Source organism: Catharus ustulatus, chromosome 2 (genome assembly GCF_009819885.2).
Source record: "Catharus ustulatus isolate bCatUst1 chromosome 2, bCatUst1.pri.v2, whole genome shotgun sequence".
NCBI lineage: Eukaryota > Metazoa > Chordata > Aves > Passeriformes > Turdidae > Catharus > Catharus ustulatus.
Genome location: NC_046222.1, coordinates 39,885,057 through 39,909,830, shown reverse-complemented (window position 1 = coordinate 39,909,830; position 24,774 = coordinate 39,885,057). Strand labels below are relative to the sequence as shown.

Genomic DNA, 24,774 nt, shown 5'->3' with positions numbered 1-24,774 from the left:
AGTTACCTCGGTGAGTTACCTCGGCAGTTCGATAAAAGTGTGTGATATTTCTCTGCACTTTTTAAAGTGTTTTCAGTCTTGTGCGGCTGCGGGGCTGGCTGGGCTCGCAGGGAGAGGGCTGGGGGAGCTGCTCAGCCCACAGGGAGAGGGTTAGAGCGGCCGCTCGCCCCGCGGGGCTGTGAGGGCTACAGCGGCCGCTCGCACCGTGGGGCTGCGAGGGCCAGAGCGGCCGCTCCTGTGCCAGCACGGAGATGTGGCTCCGCTCGGAGCTCAGCTGCCTGCCCGCGCGGCTGAGCGGCTGTTTAAAGGCAACGCGGATCCATTGGGAATGCTCGCAAAATGACCACACTATTGTTCCTGTCTTTTTCGGCTTGTAAATAAAGGGTGTGTCTTTTTTCACTTGGAAACAATGTTTCCGAGGTCGGCAGTAAGCCAGTAAGCCCCGGCGATCCCGCGATTGTGTTACTAAATGACGACTTTGTGAAAGTTTGCGGCGAACTAAAGTGCGGCTAATATTCCGGGTGCGGCTTATTTATTGACAAAGACATCAATGTTTGCCAACACACCGGATATGCGGCTTATACTCCGTGCAGCTTGTATTCGTGAATTTACTGTATTTCCCTGGATGATAATCATGGAGTATACAGGAGAAAGAGACAGATGTGAAAGTGTGGAGGTTAACTGCATGAGAGTCACCTCCTTCTATCCAGTCACTAAGTTACAAGTTACCCACAAACTCAAATTGTCAGAACTTTGCAAGCCAAGTAAAACCCTTTCCAATATATTCTTGCAAAAAACAAGGTGGAAAAACAAGCAAAGTAGCTGACATCACACAGACTATCAGAGAGAAAAGACTTTTGCCACAGGTAGTGACTTTTTAACACTCTCAAGTTAAACTGTCAAGTAAACTTATTTCTCAGAAATAAAGGAGACACCCAGAATCCCTATCAATGTACAAACAAATTCCAACTCAAGAATGCTTCAACTCAAGGACTACCAAATTTAATATTATAAACAAAAAATACATTAATTACTCATCTGGACAGAGCAATTTTCAAAGATATAGCTGAAAGGAACTTCTACAAAAAAACTGTATATATTTTATATGCCACTGAAAAAGGTTTCATTACAAATACCAAAATGGCTATTTCTGTACAGGAAATAAATTTGATTTTGCTTTCTTGTATTGGCCCATAGCTCCCATTTCCCTTTGCTGCACTGGCAGTTATCATTGCAGAGAGACACTTCAAAGCCCTCAGAGAGAGGCTGACGCTTCACTAGCAAGGAGTTAGGGCAGCCATGAGGAGTTCCATTTTATACACAAAGTTACGCCCTTCCATTTTATTCCACTGCACTTCCTTGAACGGTCCGCGGATATGATTCCACTTGCTGTCCTGCAGGACATCGCCCTTGGGGAGATCCTTGCACTGACTCCGTGGAAACTGAACCATGACTTTGCTGCCGCTTTCCGGACCATTACGTACTGTGGTGAAAGGAGATTTCAGTGAGCATTTTTACACTCATACTAACTGTTCTTCCTTGTGTGTTCTGTACTTTATTTCTACTCAATTCCAAACATGCTGAAAGCAAACAAGGTAAATGAATTGCCTTCCTCTCTTTTTCAAAGCTTTTTCTCTGGATTTTCTCTCTCATCTCCCATTTCTCTATGATTTTGCTGCTTTAGCACTGCATATTCTTGGTTAGATCAAGACAGAGAAACTTTTAATAAACCCTAAAATGTACACCTCACAAATGCATTTCTTATTCCCCAGAGATGCCAGGAAGGGCGAAGGCTTCATTGCTCATTCTTTCCTTGGATGTATTCTGCACTATTCTGTTGCAAAATGTATTGTTTCTAGTGGATTTATCACAAATAGACAGTATCTAAGTCACTAGGTAGTCACTTTTAATCACAAAATTCTGAGAGACTGGTGGAGGGGTGGTGGTGCTTCATTGGCTTGGATGAGTTTCTGTGTTTTCATGTTGGGTAGTGGTGTGTGCTGGCTTTTAAAAGAAACAGTCAGAGAGGTACCACCTAGCTTTCCCCTCACCTACCAAGCTAACCTTCTATAAAGAGACGACTATCAGGCTGATTGAACATAATTTCTCTTTCATAAATTGATGCCAACTACTCCCCATCATCACGTTTTCCACAGTGTATTTGGAAAATTCTTCTGAGACTATTTTTTTCCTCCTCATCTTCCCAGTAATTGCAATGGGGCTGATAAGACTGCAGTTCCCCACATTTTCCTTCTTAAACATAGGATGTAACATTTGCCTTCTTCCAGTCCTCATGAGCCCTTCCTGAGCCTGGCCTTTTAGAGATGATCAAGACTGGCCTTGCAGTGACACCAGTCAACTCCCTCAGCAGTCATGGATATACATCCCATCAGGTCCCATGAATTTGTATATGTCTTAGTCTGTTCAAAGGTTCTCTAACCTGGTCTTCCACTACTGAGGCTGAATCTTTGCTTCAAAAATTCTCATGGGTCTCACAGACCCATTTCTGAAGGCCAGTCTTAAGACCAAAGTAAAGAAGGTACTGAGTACCTTGGCCTTCTCCATGTCCTGTGCCACCAGGCATTCCCTCTGTTTAACAGCAGTCCCACATTTTCCATAATCTTTCCCTTGCTGCTGACATGTCTGTTGAAGCTCTTCTTGCTGCCCTGTACATCCCTCATCAGATTCCTATCCTATCCTTAGCTTCCTACCCTTACCAATGGATAGTCTATATCTCTCGTGGGTCAACTACTTAAAATCTCTTGAAGCTTCCTTCCTATGTCATGAGTTCAGTCATGAGTTCCTTGTTCATACCAACAGGACTTCTGTCACCTTTGCACAAATTCCTGAACATTAGGAATGACCATTCTCAAGCTTGAAAGACGTGACCCTTGAAAACAATAATCAAACAGCACTCTCAGACCCCTCTTCTTTCCATCCCATAGGATCATATCCCATAGGATTCTTTCAAAAAGATCCCCAAAGAGACAAGAGATCAAACTCTGTGCTCCCTAAGTCTGGAGTAGTGATCCTGTTGTTTATCCCCTTCTCTCAGGATCCTGATGATTTCTGTCATCTCTTTTTTTCTATGCTAATAATAATACATATATTTAATTATATATTTATATATTATAAAAACAAACATTTTTATAATATTTATCAAAATAATAGATTTAAATGTACTCATATAAAACATATTATAGAATATATATGTAATTTTCCATGGTAACTGTAAGAAATATTTTCAAGCCTGTGTAAATTAAATCAGGTTTATATGAAGTGGCTTCTTAGGCGAGGTGTTGATTCTATTTAGATCTTAATTTCATATACAAAAGAGATAGTCTCTCGACTTTTACAGCATAGCATCAATTTACAGCATAGTAAAATATTCTACAAACACTCTCAGAAAGATTTGACTTCTATTTGCAAGAGGAAACACTACCTGAAATGGCATAATCTCCATTTGGTGATGCTACAGTTATTGCAGATGCATTGCCAATGCTCTCCACCGGTCCCAGACCAACGTGATTACTGAAACTCAGCACATGCCATCCCATAACTTTTGCAAGCTGCTGAACTGCATGTACTTGGTGCTGTGACATCTGAAACAACAAGAAGTTTATTTTCTGTTTAATATTTGCAGACCACAGAAAGAATTATTTGGTTTAGAAAGACTGTTTTCTGTACAATAGTTATTTATAAAAGTGACTTTAAGTTCTCTACTTTCAGAGGAACTTTTTTTATATTAATTTAGACTAGTACATCTACAGACAGAGAAGACCTCTATTATGGAGTTAAATGGAATTTTCATAGGTATATGCGCTTAGCCATTTTACTTAAGTATTGCTTTCAATTTACAAAAATCTTTTTAGGTCTCAAAAAATTAATTTGTAAACAATCCTGTCTTTCAGGAGAAACAAGACTTCTGCTGTAAAATATATAAAAATATAAGTACTAGCAGAGAAAATTCAGGGAAAAAAAGTTGAGGTTCTCGCACGCATGATTATCTTCATTAATGCTCAAGCGTAAGCACTGAGCTCTAACAGCTTAGGAGTTTAAATGATACTGTTTTCCTGTATCATGACTTAAGCCTTGTAATAAGGAAATATCCACCACCGTTCAGCAGTTCTCTGGGAACAAGTCTAACAACACTTGACCAAAAAGATATGACCTCAGCAGAATCTGTTTGGACTTGTTTTCTGTGTCATGAAGTTTTATATAACTGCAACAGGCTAACCACTGTTATTAAAGACCTGTATTTTGACTATTTATAATGCATAGTGGGGAGATTGTTACTTCTGAATAAAACCAGCAGGTTGTTCTAAGCAATTAAGAAAACAGAGTTCATTCAAGTATCAGCGGATTTAGTAACGACAGATGCAAAGCGAGCATTAATGGACAATGTTGAAATGACAGTAATTGTGGGTTCATTAAGAACTTGGCTACAGTAAGTTTCATATATAGAATACCTTATTGTCTGCTATGATTACCACCAACTTGTTTCTCTCATAATGAGTAACATAAAGAATGCATTTTAAATGAGGGAAAAATTATTATGACTACTGACCCTAGTAAAAAAATGACAATATACTTTAGTAACAGTTGCTTAAGACTCTACACAAACACAGTAAAAATTCAATCATCCAGCTTCCCATCATCACTATCTGAATTTGAACTTTTGAATACTTTCTACATAGATAAAAGTGAGATTCTAACTTCTTCTGTATCCCAAACATCACAAGAAAAGGAAGAATAACGTAAATGAGTCTACCTGAGATAAAAGGAAATCCTGTAGTTCTTGCTCTTGATGGGACAAAGTAATAACTCTTCCATCTCTATGTACAACTCTGATTTGTTCAACTCCAATGTTCAGCTGTAGTTGAATGGATCTTTTGAAGACAAGATCCATATTTATTCAAAATGCATTAAAACACTTAAGAAAACAGAAAACCAAGAACACAGAATCCCACCCAGTCATTGACAAGAATTTCTAAGACAGATGGTGCAAAGCCTACAGAATGTGACAGCAACTCCAAACATTCCAGTTTCATTTCCAGTCACCACAGCAGCTCCCTCTATATGGCAGGTAACATATTCTGTGGCATGCTCCCAGATCTGGCCTACCACTTGTTCAGATCAAGCAAGCCTTGCAGCTCCCTGCCTGTCCCTGTGCCCAAGTTTCCTTCCAGTCGTGCAGGGAAAAATGGTGTGTTCTATGCTACAGACAAGATGTGGGCAGCTTATGTACTCTGGAACCAAGACTGGGAATGCACCAATGACTGCAGGTTGCCCCACACTGCGGTCACAGCCAGACAGCACTGCTCCAAATGGAAAAAAACCATGGTTGATGCATTAATGAATTCACTGCTGGTCAATCTGCAGGCATTTCTTTCTGGAACAGGAAATCTCATATTTCGGTAACAACATGCATAATTATTGCATGAATTACATGAGTTCCACATTTCAGTACCTATGCAACCAAGCTAGGACTGAGCAGCGATGAGCTTTGCAGCACATCAAATGATACTTTGTATTCAGTCATCTCTACCCGAAGTAAATCCCAACCCTAAGTGTCCACTCTCATCTTAAATGTCTTCTTTGAAAGGAAACTGTACCATTTAAAGATGTACTAAACATCTTCATTAAAGGGTAAAGAGGGTGAAGTTTTCTTAAGGTGACTGTTCACCCCACAGTCAAGTCAGGAAAACAAACACACACAAATAATGGATTTCTACTTGTCTCTCTGCAGAGAATCTTAAACCTTTAAAGCACAATGCTGCCTTTGCTTCATGCTTCCACAAGTAACAGGACATGCATTCTCATACTTACTTGCATATCTGCTCATATCCTTGAGAAGTTATTAGAACTTTAACACTGGATTCATAAACATCATTGATATTGGACCAGTGAGCCTGAATCTGAGGATCCTCAATACGACTCGCCAGACTGTCAATGGTTCGAGCAGTTCTACAAGATAAAGCCATATTCCACACACAATAATCCTGACAGCTTGTGCTGCTATTTGGCTTACAGAAAGCAAGGAGGTTATTAGATTTAACAGAAACATGTGGATCAAAATTCTGTTTCAGCACTGTTCTGGTGCTAATGAAGTACACTTGTTTATTCCGTACATTTCTCATACATTCTGCAGCAGTACTGAAGTGGTATTACTCAGTACCAGTTACTGCACTGCAAAGAATACTAAAAAAGGATTATGAAGTTTGAGGTAAGTAGGGACAATTATCAGCAGCTTATGTTGCAACTGTCATAGTTGCAGGTATTTTTTCTTTTCACTAGCTGAATGTTGTCTACTCGTATTTTTTCATAATTTTTGGTTCTTAGTACTTATGAAATTTTGGTTCTTAGTACTTAGAAAAAAAGACTGTATTAACTGTGAAGGAAACAGCAGCTAGTTTTAAGAACACATAAAATAGATAAATTGTATTCTACATAATGGTACATGTTTCTGTAACAAGTTTATCTTGTGACCCACCTTCGTCTCAAAAAGATATGCTTTGCCTGTTTTATGATCTTTTCCAGAAGTCCTTCATTCGACTGTAATGAACTGATTTCGTTTTTATCAAAAGCCTGGGGCCCTGCGAGTCTCATTCTCTTATGGCCAAAAGGTGCACTAGCTGGATGTGGCATCACTGTCGAGCTCAGGGTTTGCTTGTGACACTGCAACAACCAACAGATGTTATAAAAAGAAGGGACCAAATAACGTATCTGCAAAAAGTACCATGTATACTACAATATGTTGCTTCACGTCAGGTTTTTTGAGTGTACATACTTTCACAAAATACAACTTTTTAACTTTATCAACCTGACAGCACACAGTTTTTCATACTTTGCTTCCCCCATGTATATGTATCTTTCAAACCTTACAGAAAGTGTTTGAAAAAAAAAAAAAAGAAGTACTAGCTAACAAAAATTTGGTAGCATGGCAGTAGCTCCCACTAATGAGTCTTCTTTATATACATCTATGGAGACAGAAAGAATGGTCACCTAAAAATAAAGAAATAAAGGAAGCACTTCAGACAAAAAAAACTGAAGCACAAAAAGCTTTAGCAAGATGTCTATAGTAAAGAAAGGAAATCCACAGGAAAGGTGGGCACTGAGCCAAAGCTTCATGGACCCTAAATTAGTGTTTAAAACACTGGACTGTTCCACATGACTGTATGACTTGCAGAGCCATGCTCTAAGGAGGTGAACACTCTCTGGAACATGGTTACAATTCTACTTAGAGACACAAAACTGTGCTTATTTCCTGAAGAGACACAACTTCAACCTTGTACCCCAGGTTATTCTGCTAGCTTATACAAAAATCTAAAATGCTGAAGCAAAGAAGTGGACCTTAAAATAAACAAAGCTATTATGGCAATCAATTGTTCCTTCACGAGGGTATGGCCTGATCAAATGCGCACTGACAATGCTTGGTAAGCACTATTAGAGGCAACAAAAAAAGGCAGAACTGATGAACTCTACAGGAAAAGCTTTGCATGGCTTTTCTGAAGTGAGCAGCCAGGTCTGAGGTTAAGTAAAGAACTAGCATTCCATGAAGGCATTAACTGGAACTCCCAAACCACCCACACCCATGGAAAGCAAGCAGGCAGTAGTTGCCTTCTATAAATGGATGGAGAAGGACTGGCCTCTAGTGGCACTTGGCTGTTATATCAGTGCCACACACTAGGCAGAAGGCTGAACAAAAGCCCAAAAACTCTTCAGCCATAGATGCAGTACCTCTCTGATAAGTTGATGCAAATTATGTTCTAAAACATAGAGATGATCCTCTGGATTCTGTTTTTCAGAAGCAGCCTTTTGTGACTTTTTATCATTGGAAGAGTGACACAGAGAAATAGACAACTGCAAACCTGTACAAAGCAGATGGAAACAAAGATTTTAAAAGTGAGCACTGACAATTTTCAACGTTGCTATTGAGAACTGCTTTTCTTCGTGTTTTATACTCAGTAGTTTAACAACAGGTATTCACAGTATCAGAGAAAAATGAAAGAATGATGGTGGAGAGCACAGCACCAAAGGCAAGTAAAACTTGATATTCACTGAAGCTTTGACAGGTCAACTGTGAACTCACCAGGCACATTTAACATCAATTTCTATGACTCAATCCCACACAAAAAGAAAAGTACCCAGGATCCCATTCCTTTCTCAAAGAAGGAGTGATTAACTGTCACACACATTTTAAGCAATCCAGAAATATATTCTTTGTGTGATACAATCAGTTGTGTACCCCTTGTAAGAACAGAGGATTCACCACTGACTCTGAGCCACCTTTATGCTGTTTAATTATCCTCACTCAAAAGAGCATTTGCTTTTGTCCTTCTGAGGACCCAAAAATTCAAGTCTTATATTTCTTTTTACATGCAATCCAGGAGCAATGACTTATGCACAGCTCCAAACTGCCACATGCACATGGCATTACAGCTGACAGTTTTAAGTGCTGCTGACAAAGAACATAATATAACAAAGGAAAACGGGGTACATTAGAAACTACTGTGCATTAGTTGAAATTATGTTTTTCAAAACCTTTGAAAATCAAGGAGTTAGTTTTTTCTTTTGTAAAGACAGAGCATTAAAAAAGGTGACATCAATCAGTATTTAAGCAAATAATTGTAGGTTAAGAGTCATAAAAAGCTTCCTACCTGGGAAAGGCTGGGAGATTATCTGATTTTTCACTACGATGTGAGGAATCTGTGATTTAATTTGAACAGCTTCTCGTGACAGCTGGGCAAAAATTTCTTTACATAGAAGAACATTCTGTGCAGTCTCCAACTTTGTCTGCCAGTGTGCAGAACCTGGAAAGTATAAATCAATGTTTGCAGGAGAGAAGAGCATAGAGAAGATTTTTGTTCAGATGCCAGATACTATGCAGTAGCCTGGTGTGATCACTGAGATAAAGTGGTCAGTACCTTTTACCCAAACGGAGTATTATCAGAAACTAACACTAATTTTGATTCAATTTTACATATATGTATATTGTGAAGTGCAACACTCTTATGGAACAGTGTATTACACTCCCAGGCCTTTTGTGAACTCTCCTTAAGAACCTCTGCTCCTTAAGATGTAATTTACTTTCAATGATACTTCTGGCTTTATTAAGTTCACTGTATGGTGAAACTACCCAATAATGTTCAGTGCATGCATGTGCTTTCACAGGGTTTATAGGCCCAAAATTCTTGGGAGATTCTGGGGTGAGTAAGCACACAAGATGTATAAGGTACCCTCAATACTATATGAAACTCCTCACGTATAGCACTCTGTCTATGTTCAGGACAGCACCAGTATCTGTATCACAGACAACTGTGAAATAAAATCCTACCAGTTTACTTCTAACTTTAAAGAGTAAAGGATGGCTTTTTAATCCAAAAGTTCACATACTGGCACATATTAAATTAATCAATGTACTTACGTCTGCCAGGTGAGCTATTGGTAATTAACAAACAGACCACCAGCACAGTTTCAGATCCAGGTAAAACATATGAGCAACAGACACCAATGGTGCAAGAGTTCAATGATGCACTCTTAATTCTGCATTTTGGGCAGAGTTAAGAGTGAACAATTATTAGCTCAGTTGAATTAATGGGATGTAACTGACTGAAACACAACACTTTGGTTTGATTTCAGTTATGGGCTCAAACTTCTAGAGTCTAACAAAAGAGGCTCCAGAATGCTCAAAATACAACCTAATAATTTTGTTTCAGAACTGAATAAATACACATGACAAACTGCAGGAGTATGCTTCAAAAGCATGATTCCCAAAGCCCAAGCAGCATCCATACAGAAAATTTCAGTTTAAATAAGGGAAGCCTTATTCACTCTTCTTCCCAGCTATATGCTAAAATTTTCAATCATACACAAACTCATTCCTTGAGAACATATTCATAGAACATATAAGCTATACCTGGTTTTGATTTTGGCAAGGGTCTTTTAAAGAGATTGACTGTCCCGAGGTCACCAATGTCTGGCGCTTGTTTTTGAATAGACACCTAGGCAAGAGAGAACAGTGTTTAATGTTTGCTCTCTGTTGCAAGTATACAAATCTGAAATAAAACTCCACTAGGTTATTAAGGCTTCTCTGACAAACCTTGATGTATGCTGATCCCTCTAAATCACTTGGAATTTGAACATCCAAAGGACAGTAATCCTCAGGTATCTTTTTATCCAGGTCAATGTCAGTGTTCTTTATCACCTCAAATGTGCCATGATGAAGAAAAAGGGAGCCTGAGTAAAGAAGGACAAAGACATACATTAAATATTAAGCACCTTCTGCAAATGAAAAAGCTCCTATCAGTTTTAGAACAATATGTATTTCTGAGTCTCCAAATCTTCAGAGTTGCACTTGACACAAATTTCTTAATGACTTCTTAAAAAAAACCCATGCAAATTAGAAAGCTTATGCCACTGTATCAGCATCTAAATCCTCCACGGTGCAATGTGTAATATTTTACAGTAAGTTAACACAGTATTTAATAATTATGGGGGGAAGCCAAGAGTCTTTCAAAATGGAGTCATTAGGTGCAAGGAAGAAGTAAAAAAGATATTTGGTTTAAAAAGACAAAAAAAGTAAATGTGTAAAGCTTTCCAAGCAGCTAGTTAAAGGTACAACACCCTTATTGACTTAAAGGAATTTTGATGTTGTTTGGCTAGAAGTCTTAAAACTATGACCATGTTCTGACTGTAAAAAATAACTCTATAACCAGTCATTCATGGACTGATAAAAGCAGATACCCACAACTGTCCTAGCTGCACAGCTTTTTCATCCAGGGCACAGATCACCTAGCTCAGGGTAAAACAGCTAAAACAGCTAAAAAACATAGCCTGGGGTACATCTACAGTTTTTTCCTAAACATAACTAAATTTGTCCTTCCCCTCCCTCATCAATGACAACAGGAACCCAATACATCCAGTTCTGATGCCTGCTTTGTACCTACATCTCAAGTTCTGTGTGATTCTGTATTCACTTTGTCACTCACAGCATCTAGAACCCTGGGATCAACACCCCCTTTAAATGTAATACATGAGTTAAGGCATATTATCAGCATCATTTCTCAACTGTAGAAATAATAGGTATAATAATCTACCTTCAATGTCACTCCTTAGTCACATGGTTTAGTTTTACCTGGTGCGAATTCTGGGGAGCAGGGAGTTAGATATCATAAGCTTTTTGGATCCCTTCTAACTTGAGATATTCTGAGATTTTCTAATTAAAAAAATATGTAACCCACTCTCATTTTTTAAAGTGTTTTACACACCAATCATAGATAAAATGATTTACAAAGTCTGCCTGTCAACTGACCAACTACATTGCAAATGCAGTGCAAATTCTTAGTAAAATACTGCACAGTTAGCCTGTAAAATCACTTTCTGGATTAAAAATGGCAAGATATTTTCCTTGACTATAAAACAAGAGGTCTCTCTTTATAAACCGGTCTCATAAACATAGTAAATTCACATAGGAATTATTTATTATGAGATATTCAATCTCTTTTTCCAGTTCCAAAAGGACAATTCCATAAAATATCCATTCTTGTGAAAATGTTTACCTGCACTTCTGTAGCTCAGATCACCAAGAATTTTATCTCCCACTTTTCTCAACTTCCAGTGTTGTCTCAGTCTTAGCAGTTCAGAGTTGAAGTCTCTTTGTCGCTTATTTTCCTGATTTTCAGCAACTGATTTGGATAATCTTTCTGCACCTTTCAAAAGGATCTGAGCTGCTCCAGCTAATGACTTCTTTTTTGAAATCAGCTGTAGAAACTGAGGATTCTAGCACCAACAAAAACAACGAGATACTTGCACTTCAATTCACAAAAATATTTATTAGTAGTAATAATTTTAATTATTATTTATAGTAGTAGTAGTAGTGGAAACAAACTGACAGTGATTGATAAGCTGTTTTTGCCACACGTCCAGTAACTTATTCAGAATTACTTTCATACCAGCATTATATAGTTGGAAGTACCATTTTGACTTAGAGCTTCAGCAAAGAGGCTTCTGAAATTAGCCTCAGCTCCCATTCCCAGCCTTACTCTGACCCTCAAAGCACTGCACCAGCACATCAACAGGAACATTTTCATAAGTTTTGTACTGATCACATGTGAAAAAAGAAATCCACTGGAATAAGATCTTTAGCATCAAGCCACATGAAGCGCTCTATTGGTACAACATACTTGTTTTGGAGGAAGGGGATCCTGCCCGACCGGATCTAGAGTCATGAACTTTTTATCCTTCACAATGCTAAGCACATCATACAACACACACATCTCAGTCAAGGCACTTCTTAAGTTGTTCCTCACTGAATCCCAAGGCCAGAGGGATGGCTGAAACTTTACCAACCCTAAAAATAAAACAAAGCAAGGAAAAACAAAGGAGTTTAAAAGGGTACGGTGTAAGGCTCATTTTTGAACCACAGAGAGATCGTAACAGCACGAAATACACCACGATACCCTATCTGCTGTTGTCCTTTCCCAGCACAGTTTACTGGGGCTCGCTCACAAATATTCCGACCTGCCCACCACGGAGCCCCTGGGGGAAGGGAGGCAGGCCAGGCCCCAGCACCCGCGGAGCTGCAGCCGGCACCGCCGCAGCTCGGCGCGCCTCCGCCAGCTGCATCCCGCCGGAGAGCTGCGGCTGCCGGCCCCTCTCACCTTCCTCATCCTCCGCCTCGCCCGGCTCGGCCCAGGGCCGGCCCGCCGAGCCCGGCTCGTCCTCCTCGGAGCCCGAGCCCTGGCTGAAGTCGATGCGCTGCGCTAGGCGCGCCAGGTTCTGGGACATGGAAAGCGGCTGGAGGTAGGTCTCGCTGCCATCCAGCCCCACCTCCTGCACCTGCTTCTCGCACGCCGACTCGATGCTGATGCGTACCGCCGGCACGCCGGCCATCTTGGAGCGACCCCAGCCCGCACTCGGCAGGGGGCGGGCCAGAGCCAGCGGGCCCGGGAGGGGGCGGGGCCACCGCCGGACGGGCTCGGCCGTTTCCGGAGGCGCTCGCGAGGCAGCGGGACCAGTGCCGGGTGAGTTCGGCCATGTTCGGAGAGCTCGGAAGGGGGCGGGGCCAGGGCCGAGTGGGCTCGGTTGCCTCCGGATGGGGGCGGGGCCAGCGACGTGAGGGGATGGTGCCGAGCGCAAAAGCTCGGTGCTGGGGCCGTTTTCTACTATGGCTTTATTTTTGACCAAAAGTTGGTTTCATGTCGCGTTCTAAACATAATTTCACCTCTGGTTCCCCATCTTCCGCTGTGGCCATGCAGGAAGCTCAGCCAAACAAAAGGAAAACTTACAATAACATTGCCATTAAATGACCATTTGAATTCGGTAACTCCAATGACACGTGTGCTCCGAGTTCTGCCCTTTGACACAATTAAGAAGGCGGCAGGTTCCCGTTCTCATGTTTATTCTTAAATCTGGTGAGTGTGCATAACTGCAAGCATTACAAAAACCAGCACGTGCATTGAGGAGGAGCAGACGGGCCCGCGGGGCTCAGTCCCTCCCGACGAGGTGCGTCTCCTGCGGCCTGTCGATGCGGAAGAGCAGCTCGGCGGGCTGGAAGTAGCCCAGGTACTGCACGCTGTCCGGGCTGGTGTCCTGGTGGTAGTGCCCTCCTTCCCCGTGGTGGCTGAAACAGTGCGTGTGCTCCACACGCAGGTCGAAGCCCTGACAGAGCACCAGACAGAGGCCCGTCAGCAACGCCTTTGTGGGAGCACCGCTTAAAAGTCACGGGATAGTCTAGCCTAATTGTATTTCCACACATCCCCAAATGTTAAGCAGTGAAAACTTGCAAACACTTGTGAAAACAGTAAGTCAAAAGACTTTAGAAACCGTGACAGCCTCCAGCTTTTGGTGTTAATCTGACATCTCTGATCTGAGATCTCCTTTCCAACCTTTCTCGCCCCCACCTTTCTTTCCATTGAGATAAAATAATGCAGTCACACCAAGGAAGCCCTACTGGAAATCAAACCCCTTTGCACGGAATTGCCACTGGCCCATGTAATAAAGGGATTGTCTCTGCTCCAATTCTGAAAGCCAGCTTAGATTAATATGAGAAGAACAGTGAATAAAATAGCAACTAACATCCTAAACCATGAGATCAACATCACCAGTTTTATGTATCATAGAATGGGCTGGGTTCAAAGGGACCTTCACAGAAAATCTATTCTAACCACCCTGGCCATGGGCCATGACATCTTCCATTGAACCAGCTTGCTCAAAGCCCCATCTAACCTGGCCTTGGACACTTCCAGGGATGGGGCATCCACATCTTCTCTGGGCAACCTGTTCCACTGTCTCTCTAAAAAAATTTTTCCATATGTCCAATTGAAATCTGTTCTCTTTTAAATTAAAATCCTTGCCTCTTGTTTTATCACTATGTGTCCTGGTAAAAAGTTTCTCTCCATCTTTCCTGAAAACCTCCTTTAAGTACTGGAAGGCTGCAATAAGGTCCTTCTGGAGCATTTTCTTCTCCAGCTGAACAATGTCAGCTCCCAGTGTCTCTTCATAGAGGTACTCCGGCCCTCTGCTCATTTTCATGGCCCTCCTTGGGCCCTGCTCTAACAGGTTGACATCTTTCTTGGCACCCCAAAGCTACATGCAGCACTCCAGGCTGGGTCTCATGAGGGAAAGAATCACCTTGCTTGACCTGGGCACACCTACTTTGATATGGCCCAGGACAGGATTAGTTTTATGGGCTGCAAGGGGATACTGGTGAATAGTGCTATGGCATTGGGATGCCATCATCTACTGCTCTTTGTTGTGACACTCAAACATTGCCAAAACCACAGGCCTGGCCAAGTGCTGTTGAGCTTCAAGGGGATGCAGACAGGAGAAAGCCAGGGGCATCCAGCACACCAGTTGCGTTGGTTCTGAATGGAGCAGCTGCTGATGGCTGCTTTCAAAGGATACATCAGTGGATTATGGGAAGATACACACAGTTCAGCCTTAGGACAAAGGCTGTCACAATGACAAAATAAAACCACACCCTTCAATATATTTAAGCCTACAGTGTGTCCCACTCACCTCTGGAGAAAAAAGGTTTTATATTACTTGACTGCATTGTTATATATAAAATAGTAATTTGCATCTATTTTTTGGTTACTTTTAAACAAATAGTTTTCCTAATTATGAACACCTTAATGGTTTTTGAAACCAGATTGATTATTATCCCGAATTATTTGCTGTTGAACTTGGTGCTTGTGAAAGATGCTGGGTAAGTTTCCAGCATGAGGCTTTGCAGTCTTCAATTTAGATCAGCAAGGGGACACATGCTTCATGTCTTTTGACACAGCATTAGCAGAGGGAGTTCTTATGAAAGCAAAAATATGAGACTGAACCACCTTCCATGCTCTTGACATTTCTTCCAGTGTGGCCAGCAGTGAATGTAAACCATACTGTTGGGCTTGGGATGCAAACACTTGCACGCATGCAACTGGAACAGAACCATGAAGTTAATCCACTATGAACAACTATTGGGTTTTAGAACAGATTGACCTATCCTCAACTCAACCAATTCACAGAAATAAGAAGCTTCTCAACCATTGTCCCAGCTCTGGAAGAGTCCAACACAATATATATATATACTCCCATTCGTGAAAGGAAAATCACATCCAAGACAAAATTCATTAGAGGTCTCAGTCTATACTTAGAAATGAGAAAAAGAGACTCACCGGATCTCTGGAAACTATTACTGGCTGGCAAATCAGTGGAGCCTTCATTTCAAAGAATTTGAGCCAGTTATTCACATCCTCATCAGTATTCAGGGGACAGGCAGAAAACTCTGGAGGCTAGAGCAAAAATAAAAGCTTTTCAAGTAAAAGAAAGATGCTTGCATCAGGATACTTTTTCTCTAGAAACTTTGCTTTTTCCCTCCCCACTATTCTGTTCACTTTACTCCTTCAAAGAAGCTTACCACTCTCCATCACTCTGTTTCTGCCAGAAACAGAAGCGATCAGAATATTGCACCTTTCATTGCACAGGTAGTGGGAAAACTTACTTCAAGGATGCTCCTCCTCTTGGTACATTTTAGAAGCTCAGTTATTTTTTAAAAGTTTAATGCTTCTTGTAAGTATCATCTGAGTTCATGTACTTAATTTCAGTTAGTTTTACAATAGTTCTCCAGTTCTTTAGCTGCACGCAGATTTCAAAAGATGATGGCATTAATGCCAACTAAAACAGAATTACTAGTTTAGGAACATTGATTTTGTAATGTCAACTCCTTACTTTAACACAGTGCTCATCCTAATAGTTTATGTAAACATTTAGAAATACAAAACAAAGTGAAGGAACTAAGATTTACACACAAATTTATAATTCTCTTTTCAGGAGGACAAAGAAAGTTACATGCATTGAGAACAACATACCATAATGTGAATCTTTGCTTTCCCCTTCTGAATGATAAATGTACCTCCCATCCCAACTGGCTTTTCTCCATAGTGTTTCTCTAAAGTTTGTCTCAGACAGGACACAAAGTTAAGCTCCCCAGTTCTTCCATTGGCTTTCACTTCAATGACCTGGAAGATAAAGTCAGTTTGTCACTGCTGTCTCCTGCTGCAATAGTCTGGAAAGGTTTGTGAAAGCTGTTCTGAAATTCTCCAAGCTGATAACCCAAGATCACTTTTTGAGAAGATAAACTTCCATGCAAGTGCTGCTCCTGTAAAGGGAGCTGGGCAGCAAGAGATTTACCCATACATGAGACAGTGACTTGAGCAACTCCCTTCTGTCCACCAGCTGGTTTCCACTCTGTCAGAAAGAAACACTGAGTGACAGAGAAGACTGTTCAGTTTCCATGCAGCTGCCAGGTTTTTGACCGTTCTGCCAGCACCTCTTAGTGTTGGCTGTGTCAGGAGAAGCACTTGTGCAAGAAACTACCTAAGTGCCGACGTCTCATTTACAAAAATACATTGCGCCATCACTTTAAGTGACTGCTTTTGCATGTTTCTCTTGTGGAATTACTACTTTACTATTACCACAGATCACTGATAGAAGAACCACGAGTTTCCATTCAGTCACAAAGCACCGCAAAATCACCTTTGATGGAAGTACGTACCTTACCAGGTTGGCCCTCGCTGGCATAAAGGTTGGCCAGCAGTCCAAACTCACAATCTGTGTATTTACTGCTGTACTTCTCAAGCAGGCACCCTTTATCTGCAGGATTTATCTGAGCAACGTAGCTCCCATTTACAGCAGGCTTTTTTTCACTCTTTGTTTGAACAATAGGGATAAGCTGGGAAAAAGAACATATAAGTCAATAAGAACATGTAAGAATCAGCCAAAATAACTGAACTCACATAAATGTGATTTAAGCTTTGGACCATGATTCCAAGAAAAAACCCACTTCATCACACAGCTCTGTCTCTCAGGATGAGGTCTGTACTGGTAAGAAAAATGCACTAATATTGTAAAGTAATTGAAAGGTCCAGAAAACAGGTCTACTTTTTATGAACAATTAATGTTATATAAAGACAAATGCTAGTGTTAAAAAAAAAAAAAAGAAAAAGAAAGAAAAAAGATCTATAGTCTGCATGCAAGTATTGGAATTCTACGTAATACTCTCTCAGTGTACAGTAACAACCACTATTATAGTGGCCCAAATTTAATGGTGATATGGACTATCTTATCTGCCAATAAATCCATCAAAAGGAGACCACAAGACCAAAGGTTTATGCCTGAAAAAACTGTGATTAACTAAAGTCTCCATAGGCAATAGTTTTTGTCTCCTAGCCCTCCTGCAGTTTGGAATTTTCTATGTGATCTTTAAAATTCGCAGCGGTGAAACAAAGGCATCCAAGAGGGCAAAAGACAGGGAGTATTTCAAAGACATTTACTAGTAAGTTTGAGAAGCATTTCTAAATTTTAGAATTAAAACCTCTTTGTCAATCAGTTCCAAAAATCATGGTTGTTGCATGCTTCAAGATAATCACATGCTTCCTGAAGGATTAAAAGTTAAAAATTAATCTTTATTATCTCAGGAATAGGCACCTCAGTGGATGCCCCTCATCTCAGTTCCTTCTTATGTTTTTTATGCGTTTGTGGTGTGAAAGTGTTTATTAAATATATTGTTGTAAATGGGGAATACCCAGCATGATACTGCTCTACTGTTATGACAGTTCCATGAATTCATTGAGAACCATCACACATACTGACCTCTCCATTTATTCCAAGAACTCTGGATGAAACAGCTCCAGCTCCAAGAATGAAAGCTCCAGGCAGCTCTATGTCCTTTGCAACTTTATTTAGATCATAAACCTGCAAAAGAAAAGCAATAATTTCATCCCTGGAAGTGTCCAAGGCTAGGCTGGATGGGACCTTGCTGGATGAAGCTGGATGAAGCAACCTGACCTAGTGGGTGGCATCTCTGCTTGCCACAGGAGGGGTTGAAACTTGATTATCTCTAAGGTCTCTTCCAACCCAAACCATTCTATGATTTTGGTGTGGCGCTCTGACCTGCAATTGTGATTTTGTTCACTGTAGTCCTGGAAGTATTTAATTCACAAAATCTACCCTCATTAAAATTTTGATAATTAGGTAGAACACGGCTTCTGAACACAACATAACATTTAGTAATAACAAATTTGATAGATGTCCATTTGTTTGCTAAAAGATAGATTCTACCTGCATGTTCCCTGCTCATTTTATTCAAAGACAGAATTACTATCCTTAGTGGATTTGTGACATACAATACACATCAGAATCAGTCTCATTAAACACTGAAAAGTGTCTTTCACAAGTGCAGAATCCCAGTATCTAAATCCTAGTATCTCTTAGTCCTTAGCTTTGTTTATTGTTTTTCTTTTGACAAATGCATTAAACCCCACAGCTACAAGGAAAAACTCACTTTTTCTTTCTGTGCAATTGGTATGAGGTAAGGAACACCACCCACATCTGCTATCCTAGGCTTTCCGCAGATTCCTGGAAAAATGCAGCCAGTTAGCTTGGTAAAACCTTTATTCCCAATAATCTTCAATAAGCATGCATTCTAACCCACCAAAGAACTGGTTCCTCAAACTTCTCAAACCCTTGAGAATACTATTTCCCTAGCATGCTTAGATAAAGTGTTTAGCTATTAAGAAGTCCAAGCCCTAAAATTGCTCACAGTAGGATTTAATGCTGCACAACATGTTGCAAAATAACATTCTCTAAACACCAAAAAAGAAATTGCTGGAGTGGACAACACCTTCCATTTGTCAGTTCTCCAGTAACACCCTCACCACACAGTAGAGACCTCTGCTGGGACTCCACTTGCAAAATTTTAGCAAAGCTGGAAGCTGTCTTAGGACAATTCATCCCACTTAGTTGGATATGTATTTTAAGAAGGGATGAATAACCTCCTGGAGGTGTTTCTTTCACATTGATGCTAGAGGTAACTCAGATGAGTAGCACAGATGACACATCTGTCTTCCAGACAGCTAGTGTCAAAGAAGATGAATCCCATTCAGAATAAGACAGCTTCACTTCATTGACATACATGAATGCCAGGAATTTAAAAATTAAGGGAAGCACAACCCCTTAGGTTCAGATAGTGATTGGTATGGTTCTAAAAAATTTCTCCAACTGAAAAATAATTACTTAATTTCAAAATCTTTTCAGATCACTAAATAAAGTTTATGAAATAAGTAGGTATGACATGATAGGTTAAGAAAAAAAATTATGACAAGTACTTTGTAATGACTTATCCCTGTTCATACATCAACTAGGAAGCAAATCCAGAAATAAAATATAGCTCTCCTCTCATGTATATTCTCTACCTGAAAAACATTTTAATCTCTCACAACATCTTCAGACAACATCAAAACTAAGCAGGATTGTGCAGAAAGAACTGGAGAAGTCTTAGTGGTAAACAAGACTGCTAGGTTACCTTTAGCAGGAAAGTTGAAGGGTTCCTTAGTCAGATCAGGACAGTCTACAACAGAGACTTGAGCATCAGCAAAGTTCTCTTTAAGCCCTTTCTGCAAAACTATAATAAAAAAAAATGGCAAAATTATTGGCAATGAAAAATTACCAAGAGCCTGACAAATTTCTGTCAACAATAAGTGTATCTGTTTGTGCTTTATTTCTGCAAGACACGTTACTTACGCTTATCCTAAGAAACTCCATTGATTTAAATGCCTGCAGGCACTTGTTACATTATTCTGAGCTTAGAGAGGCGCAAAAGTTTGTTCAGTTAATTGTTTGCCACATTAATTTTAAGAATTTAAAAAGCATTTTCATTGAAATGCATTGACTCAGTGCTCCAAGTAGCGCTACGAGCAGCAAATGTGAAGAAACGTGGGTAAGCTTCAATCACATTCAGTAGCGGGTTTGTTTCAAAGAGCAGACAATTAATATCACGGTCAAATATGATGCAAGAACAAAGGAGGAAGCAAGACTTAGCTGAAGCAACAATCAGTTCTTTACATACATTAACCAGACAGTTTGCAATTGATTATAATCTCAAACTGTCTCTGTCTGTCTGGAATTTTCCACCACCAAGGGATACTACCCATCACGTTTATGCTCTTGCAGAGACTTTCTGGCAAGTGCCACTGTCACAGCAATGATAATGAATGGTGTTGGTGATAATGAAGCAAATCTAAAATTTTTGGTTTGCTTCATATTGATGTTTTTTAGGCTCAGAACTTGCAAAGACACTCAAATAACAGGGAGGATTTGAAGAATGCATTGTTTGGAAACAACTTCCAGACCTTTAGTGTGGGATTGTCTTGACATACACTGCTTCAAATACTATGTTGAAAGGTCCAGGTTCTTTCTTGCCTGGGGGTCTGCATTGACAGATGTCTCAAACTAAAGAACAGAACATCCAGTCTGTGATCTCAAATCAGGTGTTTCCTTATTTACACAGAAGACTTTCCTGTGCCTTTTTTTCCTCCAGTTTAGGCTTTCAGCCATACCTTACTTCTCGAGATCAGGTTTACCAAACTGTTGACCAAAAGGGTCAGTAGCTTGGCACATTTCTAATACGTCTCAGTACCTTCTGGCAAGTGGACAAGGACAGTAGAAGGGCACTCCTTAAAATTATACCCAAAATCTGAACAGCAACACCATTCCTGGCTTACAGGAGACTCTTAAGACAGACAGGGGAAAAAAGGAAAATTCTGCTTTGTGAAAATGAAATTTTTCTGATACTCTTTCAAGCCGTTCTACTGCAAGTACGTGGTGTTCTCTGCAGAACTTACAGAGCTTGCAGAGTCTGCAGCAGCCCTGCCCTACTGTCCCAGCCTGATTGGGCAAGAAGAACACTGAGAACCACCCAGGGCTCTGCTGGCACCACAAGTTCTCAATACAAAGAAATGTCAAACTGACACAGATGCAGGAAAGCGACAAATTGAACTTGAGGATCAATCTGAAGGACAAAAATCCTTCATTGTATCTGCTGCACAGGGAGAGACAGAAGGAACAGTGTCTTCCTACTAGGGCAAGAAAAGGAGCTCAGCAGCAACTGGGCTGAACCCAGAAGTCCCTTCCAACCTCAACCATTCTGTTATTCCAAGCACATTTTGAGAAGGCTTTAGAAAAAAGATGTTTCCTGCAGCCCAGTTCTGAGGCAATTGCTACATGCTACATTGCATTTTCAGCAGTCCTGAAAAAGAAAGAAGTACTAGAGGGTAGAAGGAGGACAGATGATTCTGTGTGTGTAGAGAAGTTTGGTGCATAGTGGTCAAACTTTCATGACCAGCGCACAGATCTGCATATGCAGCAGTTTTAAAGAGATTGAGAGCCTGTCTGTGTGTTTAAGTATCTTGGGGGCTTGGTGGAGGAGTCATTGTTTGCTCTAAGAAAATCATCACATATATAGAAATAGTGCTGTTCTTCACCTCTCAGTGTGCTAAAAGCAGGAATTCTGCATATACTAGCTGTAGAAAGACTTTGGTACAAGCTTTAAGATAAGTTTGAAGAGTACATTACAAGTTTGTATAAAGTCACATGTTGCATAACTTACCCCCAGCAAGCTCCTCCAGACTTGGGACATGAAAAGCAAACCTTTCGACTTTGGCCATTTCCTAATCGGTGCTGATTTCTTCAGGTAAGAAGTTACAGTACAGCACACTGCAGAGTGATTGGTCTGCCAACAAAGATAATAGTTTAACAATTTAAACATGCTCCTTTCAACACGTTAATTATTTCTCAATTTCACTCAAGAATACATAGAAAAAATCGAACTGCAGTTCTGCCATCACAGGAGAGACTGACAGCTTCAACAGTAATGTAAATTTCTTATGCACTTGGAAGAAGTACCCTATAAGAAGTGCCCCATAGCTGGCACAGAGCATTACACATATTAGTCCTCAAGCAGACAACTGGGTGTAGGGAAAACACATCCTATGCTGAATGCAGTTCAAGGGGTCAGGAGATTTGTGTGTCCTTTTGTAAGCCTGGAGTCACAAGAAAGTTTTGAAAGAAATCTGAGCTTTTCTGAGCACATCAGCTGCCTCCTAAGGTCTTCCCAACCTTAATGTTTACTTTTCCAGCATTGGCTATGGTGGACTTTCAACCCCAGCTGGGACATGGTCTCCAATTGATTCTGGGCATGTGTTTCCCCTTCCAGAGAGAAACAGGCTACCAGCAAAATAGAAATCAACAGCAACAAGTTCTGCAGTATGAAGCTCTGTATGGGTACAGAGCCTGTAACAAAAAGTTTTGAACATGGGTTTGAGAGCCTCTTCACAAATGAACCGTACTTCAGTCAGCCTTGCAACAGCAAAGCCAGCTAGAAGGGCAAGCAACTAGCTCAGGGCAGAAACAGCTGATTGTACACAACCTAAAAATCAGCTGCAGCAATCATTAACTCCTTAGGCACATACTTGCTGCACACAGCAATAAAAAATAAAATGGGTCCTAATTACCCAGATCTCAGGTGTTGAAGGAAAAAGCAAAAATCCTAACTACATTCCTAGACCTGAGTGAGTCTTTGTTAGGAAGGACTAGGGTGTGAGACAGCTGCTTATGTATAGTTCTAGCTTTTGGTTTTAAAAAACCCTAACTTTTATGACTGACAAAAAATGTAGCTGTCCGTATACCATCAGCCTCTTAAGTCTGCACAAAGGAAAAAAACAAAAAACCAAGCCACATGAAAAAAAAATAAATAAGAAGAGTGGAGAGATCATAGCAGTCACTTAACTGAAATCTTTGAGCTCAATGCTTGGCCACCCCTAATTACTGCTGTAGCAAGCAGTAGAGAAAGGAAGAAAGACTACAACCTGTGTATAGTAATTCTCATCTCAGTCAGTCTTATTTATTGCCACAGCTGACTTCCCTCCTCTGACTCTGGAGGAGAAAGCACCAGGCTGGATTTGGTGCCTCTGATAGAAGCCTAATGTCAGGTGGAGTGAATCATACCCCAAGGTATTTAGTGTGCAGAAGAAAGGGAGTAATTAGCCATAGGCAGAAAGTGAGAACACAGTTTTGGCAGCATCGTTTGAGATGATCCTCACCCCCTCGAGAACCTTTTGCCACATCCAGAAGGAAGCTGTGCCAGCACTCAACACATTGCTTGTCCTGAAACAGTCTGAGAAGACAAGCTAGAACTGCTGTTGTGCAAAAGGCAGAGGCAAGACTTGTACATATTCAAATAAGTTGGCTCTCCACAATCAAGAAAGGAGGGAAAGTCTGTGGAAAAATTTGACGTACTATAATAAACCAAATTTGATTGGTAGACAGTAGTTCTTACGAGGAAAGACACAAAAGAGTAGATCTGTGGCCCACCACTGCAAATATTCACAGGGGAGTGAATTGTGTGGTGTGGGACAGAGAGAACCTAAGACGAAAGCACGCAATTAAAACTCACCACAGAGGGGTGCAGTGACACTGAATTGCTACAGAAGTCTTCCAAAGAAAGGACACAAATGCTAAAGGAATGATAAAATAAATGCTAAAGGAATGATAAAATCATTATAGATCTGGGATGGTGCAACTAGAATGGAGGCAGCAAGTATATAAAAACCTAGAAGTCTACCTTTGAAGTGGGAAGAAAACATCAGCGAGAGTAGTTAGGTGCCAGGAGGACACAGATGAAATGTGAACCATTAGATTAGTTATGTGTATGGGGTGTCCATTATCAAAACTTGAATTAAAATTAACTAAGGGGGTTAAAGCCAAAAAGGAGAGGTTATAGGCAGGCTAGACATGAGTCGGGGAGGCGGTGGTGGGGGAAGAAATATCAGTGGGAAAAAATCGAAGATGACAGTTTTGAGAGAAAAATTTAGCGATGACACCAAGAAGAGCAAGACATCCACAGATGCAGAAGCCGTATTTCTCGCCTGGGGCGGTGCGAGGAAATCCCGCACGGAGCAGAGGAAGGCTGCGGGGCACCAGAGCAACTGCTTGAGCGGCTGGGATTCGGGGAAGGGACGGGTCACGGCAGGGTATTAACAGGAGCGCTAGGCGAGGCTGGGGTCCATAGGGACACAGAGCATCCCGGCAAGCAAAGGCAGCGAGGAGTACTGGAGCGAGGGAGCGCTAAAGCCGGCAGCACGCTTGGCATGGCTGCGAGGGGAAGGAAGGGGCTGTTCAGGCTGGAGCAGCCAGCTCGGAGGAGCCTGGGCAGCGCGGGGAAGCAGCACGGCACGAACGGGAGCCGCTCACCGGGCGGGAAGCCGAGGGAAGCGGGGACCTGACCGATCTCTGCCACGCACCGACCGCCGCTATCGCCCGGCCGCACGTACCTGCCCTGCTGACCGGGACTGGCACAGCAAGGCAGGGCTCGGCTCGGCTCGGCTCGGCTCGGCTCGGCTCGGCTCGGCTCGGCTCGGCTCGGCTCGGCCCCGCCCCGCCCCCAGG

The 24,774-nt window shown here is 41.2% G+C and overlaps 2 protein-coding genes across 4 annotated transcripts; both read right to left on the bottom strand.

Annotated features, from left to right (window-relative positions):
- Window positions 1-986: 986 nt before the first annotated feature.
- Window positions 987-12,958, bottom strand: MED17 (mediator complex subunit 17). Its single transcript, XM_033052289.2, has 12 exons — window positions 12,663-12,958; window positions 12,186-12,352; window positions 11,562-11,781; window positions 10,103-10,239; window positions 9,920-10,004; window positions 8,661-8,813; window positions 7,741-7,871; window positions 6,494-6,678; window positions 5,830-5,967; window positions 4,772-4,889; window positions 3,443-3,602; window positions 987-1,483 (listed from the first exon to the last, which is right to left on the bottom strand). Exons 1-12 carry the CDS (start codon window positions 12,892-12,894, stop codon window positions 1,278-1,280), a joined length of 1,932 nt encoding a protein of 643 aa, XP_032908180.1. The 5' UTR covers window positions 12,895-12,958; the 3' UTR covers window positions 987-1,277.
- A 427-nt stretch (window positions 12,959-13,385) lies between these two features.
- Window positions 13,386-24,746, bottom strand: C2H11orf54 (chromosome 2 C11orf54 homolog). Of its 3 annotated transcripts, none has more exons than XM_033052291.1 (9): window positions 24,660-24,746; window positions 21,938-22,060; window positions 19,856-19,954; window positions 18,836-18,909; window positions 18,145-18,246; window positions 17,048-17,224; window positions 16,362-16,511; window positions 15,669-15,785; window positions 13,386-13,662 (listed from the first exon to the last, which is right to left on the bottom strand). In XM_033052291.1, the coding sequence occupies exons 2-9, from the start codon at window positions 21,993-21,995 to the stop codon at window positions 13,489-13,491; spliced, it is 951 nt and encodes a 316-aa protein (XP_032908182.1). In that variant the 5' UTR covers window positions 21,996-22,060; window positions 24,660-24,746; the 3' UTR covers window positions 13,386-13,488. The 3 variants fall into 3 exon arrangements, with proteins under 3 accessions (XP_032908182.1, XP_032908181.1, XP_042634951.1); XM_033052290.1 differs by having other exon boundaries at window positions 24,580-24,730; XM_042779017.1 differs by lacking the exon at window positions 24,660-24,746 and having other exon boundaries at window positions 21,938-22,064.
- Between the last annotated feature and the right edge of the window lie 28 nt (window positions 24,747-24,774).